The sequence below is a fragment of the Macadamia integrifolia genome, unplaced genomic scaffold (genome assembly GCF_013358625.1).
Source record: "Macadamia integrifolia cultivar HAES 741 unplaced genomic scaffold, SCU_Mint_v3 scaffold949, whole genome shotgun sequence".
Taxonomy (NCBI): Eukaryota; Viridiplantae; Streptophyta; class Magnoliopsida; order Proteales; family Proteaceae; genus Macadamia; species Macadamia integrifolia.
The window spans coordinates 149,723-161,159 of NW_024870593.1; the positions used below are offsets into that span (position 1 = coordinate 149,723).

The 11,437-nt window shown below is 39.6% G+C and overlaps 1 protein-coding gene across 1 annotated transcript; it reads right to left on the reverse strand.

Annotated features, from left to right (window-relative positions):
* Positions 1 to 6,436: 6,436 nt before the first annotated feature.
* LOC122070584 (pentatricopeptide repeat-containing protein At5g18950-like) lies at positions 6,437 to 8,155 on the reverse strand. The gene is made up of 4 exons (XM_042634777.1): positions 7,964 to 8,155; positions 7,310 to 7,603; positions 7,010 to 7,223; positions 6,437 to 6,921 (listed from the first exon to the last, which is right to left on the reverse strand). Exons 1-4 carry the CDS (start codon positions 8,153 to 8,155, stop codon positions 6,437 to 6,439), a joined length of 1,185 nt encoding a protein of 394 aa, XP_042490711.1.
* Between the last annotated feature and the right edge of the window lie 3,282 nt (positions 8,156 to 11,437).

The window sequence follows — 11,437 nt, forward strand, 5'->3', positions numbered from 1 at the left end:
AAAAAAAAAAAAACGAAAAAAACAAAAAAACAAAATGTGATGTGACAAATTTGACCATTGGATATATGAGGAATGGTCTAAGAATATTTATTTACTCACGTATGAAATGCAACATTTTAATTCCTTGTTTTTCCACTTGGAAAACAAGGATTGATAGAGAGAATGATGGAGGATGGGAGCGTTGTGGAAGGAAGGAGACCTGAGGATGATGATGCTGATAACAGTGACCGAGAGGCTTTGGGTCGTTGACCACCTCCTCATGAACAAGCGGTAGAGTCTGCCCAACCTACTGCCCCTAAACGTTCTTATGCAAGGGCTATGGGATAGGCTTCCTTGCCTACAATCGACTCCCTCCCAGGCAGGAAACATCACGAGGATAATAATTCCCTGAACCGATTCAGGCAGGCTTCCTTGGTCGGGTGAACTTTCGATTAATTTTGTTGGACGATCTACGTAAGGAGGCTAAAGATAATTGGAACTTGAGTCAAGGGGTTGTGACGCACCCTCTCAGCAAAGGTAATGTTATTTTTCAGTTCCAATGCGAGGGTGATAAGGCAACCGTTTGGAGGAGAACCCCATTGTGTGTGGGGGAGCAGTTGATTAGATTTCAACACTGGAAACCGGATTTAATTATCCATGAGAAGCAATCCTTCACAAAATTGGTTTGGGTTCACTTTCCAAATCTCCCATTGGAGTACTGGCATGAGAACGTCATTCTTTCAATCACAAAAGCGGTGGGTGCCTTGTTGCATTGGATAGGATTACCAAACAAGGAATTATGGGGTACTTTGCTTGAGTATTGGTAGAGGTCGATACTTTCGAATCTGCAACTCACATTGAGGAGGTTCAGGTTGAGCACCTCCAGCTAGGAACATAAAAAATTTTTGGGTTCCGCCAACGAGTGATTTACGAAGACAACAATGTGAAGTGTGGACACTATAAATGCATGGGACACCAGGTTAATGCATGCCGTCAGAAGAAGGCGGAGGATGAGAGGCAGAATGCTTGGGATAAGTTGGGAATACCAGGTGCTGTGTAGAAGAAGATGGAGTTGACTCAGCAAGAGCCAACTTGGTGGGTCGCTCAGATCCAATTTTGGAAGGAAATATTCATGAATATTCCCAACAGTTACCAAATGTAGGAGGAAGGGGTACTGCTGAGAATATTCCCTCGAATGATTCTCCTAGGTTGCCTACCGTGGAGGGGGTTGATATTTATATCGATTTGGTTCCTTCCAAATCTTCTCTCACTAAATCAGGAAAGGAGGGTCTAGCGCAAGAAAGAGATGATGTGGATGAGGATTCGATTGAGGCTGATGTGGATTGATTTGATTCTAAGATTGGTTTAGAGTACGGTTCAATGTCAAACCATTCTGATGCTATTGGGCATGATGAACGGATCCATATGGGGGGCTCCTCAGTTCCTAGTCAGCAGGGCACGCAGGACTAGACCCAGGATATTGCCGTGAGGGCTCACCACCCTGATTCTGTGAGAACTTCCTCCCGCCCAAAGAGGACGGTGGTGGCACTGTGTGCTAGTCATGGTGGTATGATTGGAAAGAGTGGCCGGCTAGCTCTTATCAGAGACCCACATACCGCTTCTCAAGCTCCTGTGAGCAGGAAGGAGGCGGCTGTGATGGGTGTGGAAGCGATTGATGAAGAGGTTGTCTCCCTTAAGAAAGGCATGAAGATGGTGGAAATAAGGAGAAAGAAATAGAAAAAATAGGGTGGTCAGGCTGCTAGGTCTGACAAAAATCTTCGAAAAATTATTAATCATGTGTGTTCTTTTTTGGAACATCCGTGGTGTGAACAAAGAGGCTAGTAAGAGGGTTTTGAAATCCATAGTGAATGAGTCTTCTCCAGATTTTATTTGAGTGGCTAAACCAATGGTTCAGGTTAGTAGATTTCCAACTCTATTCTTTGACAAACTGGGGTATGTTGTGGATGTTATTCACAATATTTGCTAGGATAGGGTCCCTAATCTCTGGATTATTTGGAAACGGGGGTTGATGTGCCCCTCCCTTGTTTCTCTTTTGGACCAACAAGTTACTGTTGAAGTCGATTGGATGGGTAAAATTGCTCGCATTTCTTTTATTCATGCCAGTTGTTTCAAGTTGGAGCGTAGGGCTCTGTGGTCTGATCTCGCGGCAGTTTCTGTTGTTTCAGCTCTGTGGATTGTTTTGGTGATTTCAATCCAACCATGTTGTCTCATGAGAAAAGTGGGCCAGGTGCGTTTAATATTGGGTCTGCAGTAGAATTCCAGGCTATGGTGGATGCTTGTATGATTCTCCCTAGTCCTTCTCAGGGGAAAAAATTCACATGGTCTAATAATCGTAGATGAGGGAATGTTCTGGCTGTCCTAGATCGTAGCTTTTACAATGAACAATGGATTGATGTCTTCTCTAATATTTCTCAACGTGTTCTCACTTGTTCAACCTTAGATCGTGCACCACTCTTGATTCAGTTGAGTGCAATTCCTAAACCTCAGAACATCCCTTTTTTGGTTTTATAGCTTTTGGATGGAGGATGATCGATTTCTGTCAGTGGTGGAGAATGCCTGGTCTCAACCTATCAGTAGTAATCCCATCTTTAAGTTGGCCCAGAAATTAAAATCAGTGAAAATCGCTTTGAAGGCTTGGGCTAGAGAAGTTTTCCCTAATTTAAATGAGGAGGTGGCAAAGGCAACTATGGAGTTAAAAAGGGTTCAGGAAGCTATTGAGGTGTCAGGTATGTCGGATGCTCTTTTCAATGAAGAGGCTGATGCTAAAACTACTCTCTTAAATGCTTCTAAGCTGCAGGAGAAGATGTGGTCTTAGAAGGCTAAAATCAAATGGCTTAAGAATAGGGATCATAACTCCAAAATTTTTCACTTATCTGTGAAAATCAGAAGATCCAAAAATCAAATTTGTCCTTTGCGCCTAGAGGATGGCTTGTGTACATCAAATTAGTAGGATTTGGCTAGCCATGTGATTGAGTATTATGAGAATTTTCACTCTGAAGTTCCTGTATCTCCTCATTATGAACTGCTCGACCATATTCCTAAAATTGTCTCTGACGAAGACAACCTTCTCTTGGATGCTATTCCGTCTTGGGAGGAAGTTAAACAAGTAGTGTGGGAGCTTGATCCAGATAGCTCTCCTGGTCCTGACGGCTTCTCAAGTCAGTTCTTTTGTAGGTGTTGGGAAGTTGTGGAGAAGGATTTTTGTCGCCATTCATTCCTTTTTCCTGGTGGGGAAGCTGCCTCATGGGGTAAACAATTGTTTCCTTACTTTAATTGCTAAAATAGATGGTGCATCTTCATTAGACAAATTTCGCCCCATTTTATGGGGAATTTTTTTTTGTAAGGTCTTGTCAAAGATTACTGCTTCCAGGTTAACCTCTCTCCTTATAAGGCTTATTTCAGCTGAACAGGAGCTTTCAAGAAGGGCAAGATCATTACTGCAAACATCGGTCTTGCTTCAAAATAGGCAAATTTGATGAACTCGGCTGTTCGAGGTGGTGGTATGGGGTTAAAGCTCGATGTGCAAAAAGCCTATGACTCTCTGTCTTAGGAATTTCTTTTCGCCACATTGGGAAATTTTGGCTTCTCGTCCAAATGGATCAATAGGGTGCACCAGATGCTAGTCTCAACAAAAATCTCTATTTTGTTGAATGGTGGCCTAGTGGGATTTTTTTTTGTTAGTCGCAGTCTGAGACAAGGGGATCCCGTTTCTCCTATCTTGTTTATTCTGGCTGAGGAGGTACTATGCAGGGGATTGAAGAATTTGATTTTGGAAGCAAGGGTTGAAAGCTCTAACGGGGCCAAGAGGCGTGATTACTCCCTCACATTTTCTCTTCGTGAACGATATATTCATATTTATGAATGGATCAACCAGATATGTCAGTAGTTTTATATTTTTTATCCAAGTATTAGGACTTCTCTAGTCAGAAGATAAACTTGGAGAAAGCAAGCTATTCTTTGGGAAGATTGCTCCTCACAGAAAACAGTATATTACTGAGTACCTAGGAATAGCAGCGGTTTCCCTTCCTTCTAAATACCTAGGCGTGGAGATCTTCAAAGGTAGGGTGAAAAACTACCACATTCTTCCCCCTTTGGATAAGATTAAAGGTAGATTGGCATGATGGAAAGGAAAGCTCCTCTCTATGGCATGGAGGGTGGAGCTTGTGAAGTCTGTTATATTAGGCATCACAGTTCACAATTTCTCAGTATATTGGTGGCCTGAAGGGACAGTAAAGGTGGTGGAACGATGGGTTCGAAATTTTATTTGGTTTGGTGATATGGAAACCTCTAAGAAGATAGTGGTGAAATGGGTTGATGTATGTAAGCCTAAAAGGGAAGGTGGCCTGGGAATCAGGAGAATGCGTGAGGTGAACTTTGCTTGCTTGTGTAAGCTGGCCTGTCAAATTAAACATGAAGACTCCATTATGAGCAATTTCTTCAAAGAGAGATTTACCAAAAGGGATGGCTCGCTGAAACAGGGGTATAAATCCTCTTCCATTTGGCCAGGTTTGAAGAAGGTGTGGAGTTTTGTCTCTAAGCGTGAGCAATGGGTAGGCAATGGTGAAAAAATTAATTTCTGGTTGGACCATTGGCTGGACTCCAAATCCATTGCAAAGCAGTCAAATCTGGACCTCTCTCTCTTCTCTGGATCGAAGGTCTCTATGGCTGATTTTATTAATGGATCTTCTTGGGAGTTTCCTTCGTTGGATTCTGTGTTTCTTGCTGGTATATGGAAGAAAGCAAAGAAAATTCACATTCATAATTTTGAAGATTCCTATTTATGGTGTTTAACCTCTTTAGGGGTCTTCTCCATTAAATCAGCCTGGGAGGAAATTATGGAAAAAATAAAAAAAATGGGTTAGTATGCTCTTATCTGGAACTCTGGCATTCAGCCAAGGCAATCCATTTTTGCTTGGCGTTTACTTCAGGAAAAATTATAAATTGATGACAATGTACGTAGAAGAGGCATTGTGCTTGCATCCAAATGCAGCTTGTGTGGTAAAGAAGAGGAATCTCTTTCTCACATCTTCTACAAATGTGATTTTGCGATCAGTATATGGAGGGACTTTTGTGATGGTTTTGGAAAACAGTGGCCTCCTTTTGTGGAGTTAGATGCCCTCATGCTTTCGTGGAAACAATTAGCAAGTGTGGGTAAGTGGTTTCTCTCTTGTACCATACTTTATATGGCAAGAAATGAATGCTAGACGCTTCGAAGAATCCTCAAGGCCTGCGAACTTCTGCTTTGCACGGGTTAAGAGTGAGATCAGTCTCCAGGTGGTGGCTTCCACTGGATCTCCTCTTTCCTTTGATTCATTGTTGTGTGCTAGGAGGTTGAGAATATCTAGAATGTGATATAAGTCAAAGGAGGTGGTTGAAGTATTCTGGTGTTCCCCTTCTCCAAGATGGGTCAAGCTTAATTCTGATAGATGCACCCTGGGCAACCTAGGAAAGGCAGTAGTGGAGGTATTTTTCGAAATGATAAGGCTAAGGTTTTGAATACCTTTAGGTATTTCTTGGGTGTGTGCACAAACTTTGAAGCTGAGATTTTTTCTGTAATTCATGGTTTGGAAATTGCTAGAGAGATGGGGATCATGCACTTATGGATAGAGAGCGACTTGGTGGCTGCTGTTCTTCTTATTTCAAGCTGGAAAGTTCCGTGGAGAGCGCTTCAGAGGTGGATGAGTCTGATTTTATACCTGCAGTCCTTAACTTGGAAAAGTTCTCACTACCTTCGTGAAGCTAATCCTATTGCAGGCCTCCTCGCTAAGTCGGCGGTGAAGTTCGAATTATCCTCTCCAATTGGCTCTTGGCCAGTGCTTGTCACCATGGAATTAGATATTGATAGTCAGAATCGGCTCAGATACCGATTTTTATAATGTAATTTTTGCTTTTGGTGGCTTGGTTTCTATCTTGTTTTCTCTTCTGCTGATGGCAATGCTGAAAGTGGATTTGATCTCAGCTGATCCTAGGTGAATTTTTTTTGCATTCTTGTAAATTCTTTTTTTGCCCACTTAATACAAATGATTTTCTAGCCCAAAAAAAAAAAAAAAAGGATTGATATGGAATTTGGCATGTGACCATGAAACCTCGGAATCTACTTATTTACAAAATTTCAGCACCATTTCACATCTCACAGATCTAGGTGGCAGTTTAGCAAATTCTTTCCATAACATTCATTTAGAACCAGATCCTTAACCTGGATTACAAAATTTCAACTTACAGATTTCCAATTCTGACCAAAAAAAAAAAATAAAAAATAAAAATAAAAATAAAAAAGTTTACAGATTTCCAAAAGGGATGAAAAAGAAAAGAGCAAAACTGTTGTGCTAATCTTTAGAGGCTTCAGTCTCTTCTCAAAACCGCCTCTATATCCTCCTGGGCTTCGCACAAATTCTCTCCGCAAAGTTGACTAATCAGAAAATGGCAAACCGGTTCTTCAAGAGTATAATCCATTCCAAATAGATAATCTAAAACAAGCAGCATCATCAAACCGATTATTTGAAGAGAAATCCTCGACCAATCTGTTAAAAGTGTTCCTCCTAGGCCTCAGCTTACTTGTTAACAACCACTCCATGCCTTCTGTTGGATTTCCCTGCTTACACAATCCTGTAATGATATAATCATGAGTACAGACTAATGGCTCCAAACTCCGATTTTGCGTATCTTTCCATAACTCTATTGCTTCCTGTGCTTTTCCCTCCTCACAAAGAGCCTGAATCTGAGGAGTATAAGATGAAGTATAGGGTTGCAAATCCAGCACCATAAGTTCATTGAACAGGTTCATAGCCTCAACTACTTTCCCTTCCTTACAAAGACCCTGAATCAGAGTATTATATGTAACTACATCATGGTTGATACCTCTATTGGCCATTTCTTCAAACAGCTCATGTGCTTTGTCTGTCTTCCCATGTTGACAAAATCCTGCAATCATGTGTTATAACTCACTCTGCTCTCTCTGTATCCTGTATCACACATCTCCCTATTAACTCCTGGGCTTTTTCCAAATTACCTGCCTTGCAGTATCCATCCATGAGTGCATTATATGTATACTCATTTTGCTTGAATCCTTTATGAATCATCTCAAACCAAAGCTTTCTTGCTTCCCCTAATCTACCCATCTTGCAGAGACCATCAATCATTGTGGTGTACATAACCCTATCAGGAGCATAACCTCTGTCCTTGAGATCATTGAAGACTCGGAGAGCTTCATTCCCCATACCATTCTAGCAGAGCCCAGAAATGATTTCCTGATAGTGACGATATCAGGAAGCCGACCCTTCCCTATCATCAAATGGAGAAGCTCTGAGACCTTAGCATAATTCCCATCTCTGGAAAATCCAGAAATCAATTTGGTGAAAGCAATATTATCCGGGGTATGCCCAGCATCACTCACTTGTCGAAGAAGCTCATAAGGTTCGTAGAGCTTGTTGTCCTTACAGAAGGCTCGAATTAGATACCCAACAGTGTCAACATCGCCCACTAGGCCAGATTCCATCATCGTAGCATACAAATCCCAAACCAGATCGGTTCTCTCAATACGTAGAGAATCCAATAAAGCTGAATTCCAAACTGATAGAGCAGGCACAAAATTTAAAATTTTGAGCTGTGAAAACACATCAAGAGCGTCATAGATTGCTCCATCATCGCAGAGACATCGAATGAAGGATTCTAAAGAAGAAGGTTGGGGTTGAAATCCAGGGAAGCTCAGAAAAAATGATTTTGCAGCTTTGGCTGCTTTGGCTTCGACAAGGGTATCGAAGAGAACAGAGCAGAATTGAGGGCCAGGAGAGAAGCCAGGGTGAGAGGAAACGCATTAAAAGAAACGGAAAGACAGGAACGCATTGTTTTGACGCTTAATGATCTCTTCAAAGCAGTTAGGATCAAACATACTGTGATTGAGAGAGGGGAAATCAGAGAGGAGTGTCTGTTCCCATCTGGGTCGTGTTCGTATGGTCTTGCAGACCTCAATCGCCATTTGTTCTGTGAATTGAAGCTGAAGTTTTCCATCCATGATTTGGGGTTCTTGTTGTGTTCCATCTCCTCCTCCTTTCACGACAAGGTTTCCGATAGTTCTTCCAGGACGTTGAGGGTTTTGGATTCTACGAATGTTCTGGCGAAGGAAGTTGACGATCAGAGAGGACGAAGATGGTGCCATTTTAGTCCTCCTCCTCCTCCTCCTCCTCCTCCTCTACGCTCTTTTGTCTTCTCTCCTCTGTTGCTGTTCTTCCAGTTTTCCTTAGAACCGGGAGAGAACCAGTTAAAAACCGTTCGGTTGAAGACCATTGAACCGGTTTGTGGTTAGAATGGGTTGCCCATGATAAAAAAATACCTATTAAACTCAAGGGAAAATTCTATAGAACAATTATACATAATTATACATCTGAGAAGTTTTATTTATTTATTTAAATAAAAAAATTAATGAAGAAAAAACATGGAAAAAATTAATGTTATCATTACATGTCGACAAAGATTTCTAGCTTATCATAGCTTTGTAGGCTATATTTGCTAAAAATACAATCTCGTCATTAAAAAGATAAGGTTGAGGAAAGGTTATAGACATTTAAGAAGATGGGGGATTATGCTCCAAGGTCATGATGTGATTGTTCGGTGAAAAAAAAAAAATAAGAGTTTTAATTCTTTAGAATTACTCCAAACTTCTTCAATCTTCCATCCCTTCAGTCGAGCCTATTGAACTCCCAATAAGATCCATCGTACGCATGCATCAAAAGTGTTACTTGCCAACAAGTAATCAACAATGAATGAAATTACACTCTCCCCTATGTAAAAAACAAGTAGTTCATCCAGATGTCTTATGACAAGCATTGGAGACAATTGCACAAATCATGATGGTGAAGTCATGATTTGGAAGGCAAAGTGTCATAAGGCTTGGTTGGGGAGGGTTTACTTGTGATTCCGGGCAAGCGGGTTGAGAATAACAAAATGGTTATGTTTTTCTTTTTTGAAAATGATTTTATTTCTATGTGACCATATAAAATAGCAAATAAGAATAAAGTCTGAGAAAAAAATTGTGATTATTGACAGGGATAATGTTGGAATTAAAGGGGTACATAATAAGTTGCTAAAAAGAAGCAGCAGAAAAATTTTCGGTACAAAAACCTAAGGGGCATATTGCCCAAATCTAGATAATGAACTCGCAAGAAATAAAAGTGTTCCGAACAGATTCTAATTGCCTGTGACAGAAACCATAAATCGTCAACATTATTCATCCATTGCCCCAGTAGATACGAAGAGCTTAAATCTTGGGTATAATTTGAGTTTTCAGAAGAATCTCCATCAATGTGAGCAAGATGACAAGCAACAATGACAGCTATTTGAGAATCTGAATGGGTTAGTAAGCATTCTATGATTCAAAAACTTAGCAACCAATTCAGTGGTTAAGACCCTGTTTTTGAAAGGTGGCACCACCAAATATTAGAATTAAAGTTTAATGAAATATTAAAAATATTAATGACAAGTGAAAAGGAGAGAAAAGATGTTAACAAATTGGTATTCCAAGTGCTTCTTATCGTAAAATCACTTAGGGCCCGTTTGGTATCGTTTCTGTTCCAGAAACTTCGTTTCGTGTCAAAAACGAAAATTTCAGTTTCTGTGTCAAAACGCCATTTTTAAACGATTTATGCATGTTTGGTGAATCTGTTTCTAGAATAGTTTCAGAACCAAGAAACGACATTTCTGCCGTTTGGTAATGCTTGTTTCAGAAACGGTTTTTTTTTTTTTTTCTTTCTTTTCTTCTAAGTCAATAATTACAAAAATAACATTAAAATACTATAAGCATATAAATAATTTTGGGACAATAAAATATTACACACCAATGAAAAAAAACATGGTTTCCAAAGGATGAATAAAATACAGTATTAACAATGCCTTGTGCAAGTTAACTATTACATAATTCCCCAAATTTTCATTTTTTTTCCAAGTCTAAAGACTTGAATGCATGGAGGATGTCTTTCATCTTATTTGTTTGGTCCTCTAATCCTTTAAGTGTCCCTTCCAGATATCCTTTCATGTACTCGTTTGAAACGGAAAGTGGTCTGGATGATGTTGATGTTGAGCTTGAGCTTTCTGAACATAATGTATGTTGTATGGTAGAGATATGTGTTTCATCTTTTAACCATACAAACATACCACATCCACGGTTATCAGCCTATATCAAATAATAGATGTGATTAGGGTCGTTGAAATTTAACATCGAATTAAACAAAAATCATAAATTATCTATAGGTATAGGTCAATCGTAGAAATAAATTACCCCAGTTGAACTTGGGCAACATAGAAAATACTGTCCCTTGTTTGGACCTTTCATCGCAGTTCGTACTTTGCATTGACCTTTACCACATCTACATAGATGTAGTTGATCCACCCACATGAAAAAATTACATGAATCTTCACACTTGAAAATTTCTCTTCCAATATTTTTACCCGACTTGGTTGTATATTTACCACAACTCTTCCCACAAATTTCACAAGTTGCTATCATGAGTGGGGGCATAGAAGAAGTCATCTGTAACAGAAATTTATTTATCAAAAAATTTAATATAGCATCCAAATATATGACATTCATAATAATATATCAACTTGTACCACATATATAAATGTACCATAAAACAAGTACTACGTGGGTTGAAACATCAATTTAGGTTTTCAGTTTTGGGAAAATAGTTATCGGTTTTAGTTTTCAACTAGTTCTGGCATCCTTTGCTGTCTAGCCATTGCATTTGTAATTCTTAGCCTAATGGCATTCATCTCTTTTGCCCGATTTCGTTGACTTGATTGTATTGTAGAATGATCAACGAAATCTTCATGTGGCGGATTCAAGTCATCTTCTGCAACTTTTAAATCATCGCTCATCCCCACGAATTCTGCATCAGCAATATACTATTCTCGAATATAGTTGTGTAGCCCACAACATGCCAATACGATTGATGCCTGAGTTTCCACTGGAAACTGATGCATTAACCTTAAAATTTTAAATTTGTTCTTCAATACCCCAAATGTGCATTCAATAACATTCCGAAGTGATGAATGTCTATAATTGAACAACTCTTTCGCTGTTCTTAGGGATCTTCTATGCCCTTTATAGTCCGGTAGATGGTATCTCTCACCCCGAAATGGTGTCAAAAATCCAGATTGGCTAGCATACCCAGAGTCGACAACATAATACTTTCCTACAAACAAAAAATAATATATATTATTATGTATACACTCAAATGAAAATCTAATATATTAGTATAAAGTTAATACCTGGAGGTGGATGAGGAAAACTCAATCGAGGATCACTTCTTGCCTGTTCAAGTACTCGACAATCGTTTGCACTACCTTCCCATCCCGCATACACATATGTGAATCGCATGTCAAATGAATATGCACACATCACATTTTGAGTTGTGATCCCCTTCCGATTCCTATATCGAATTTG

Coding starts and splice junctions, on each gene's coding strand:
- LOC122070584 (XM_042634777.1), bottom strand. CDS start 8,155: ATGGCACCATCTTCGTCCTCTCTGATCGTCAACTTCCTTCGCCAGAAC. Junction 7,604..7,963: donor CAGAACAAATGGCGATTGAG/GTCTGCAAGACC, acceptor GTGTTTTCACAG/CTCAAAATTTTAAATTTTGT. Junction 6,922..7,009: donor GGATGGATACTGCAAGGCAG/GTAATTTGGAAA, acceptor ACATGATTGCAG/GATTTTGTCAACATGGGAAG.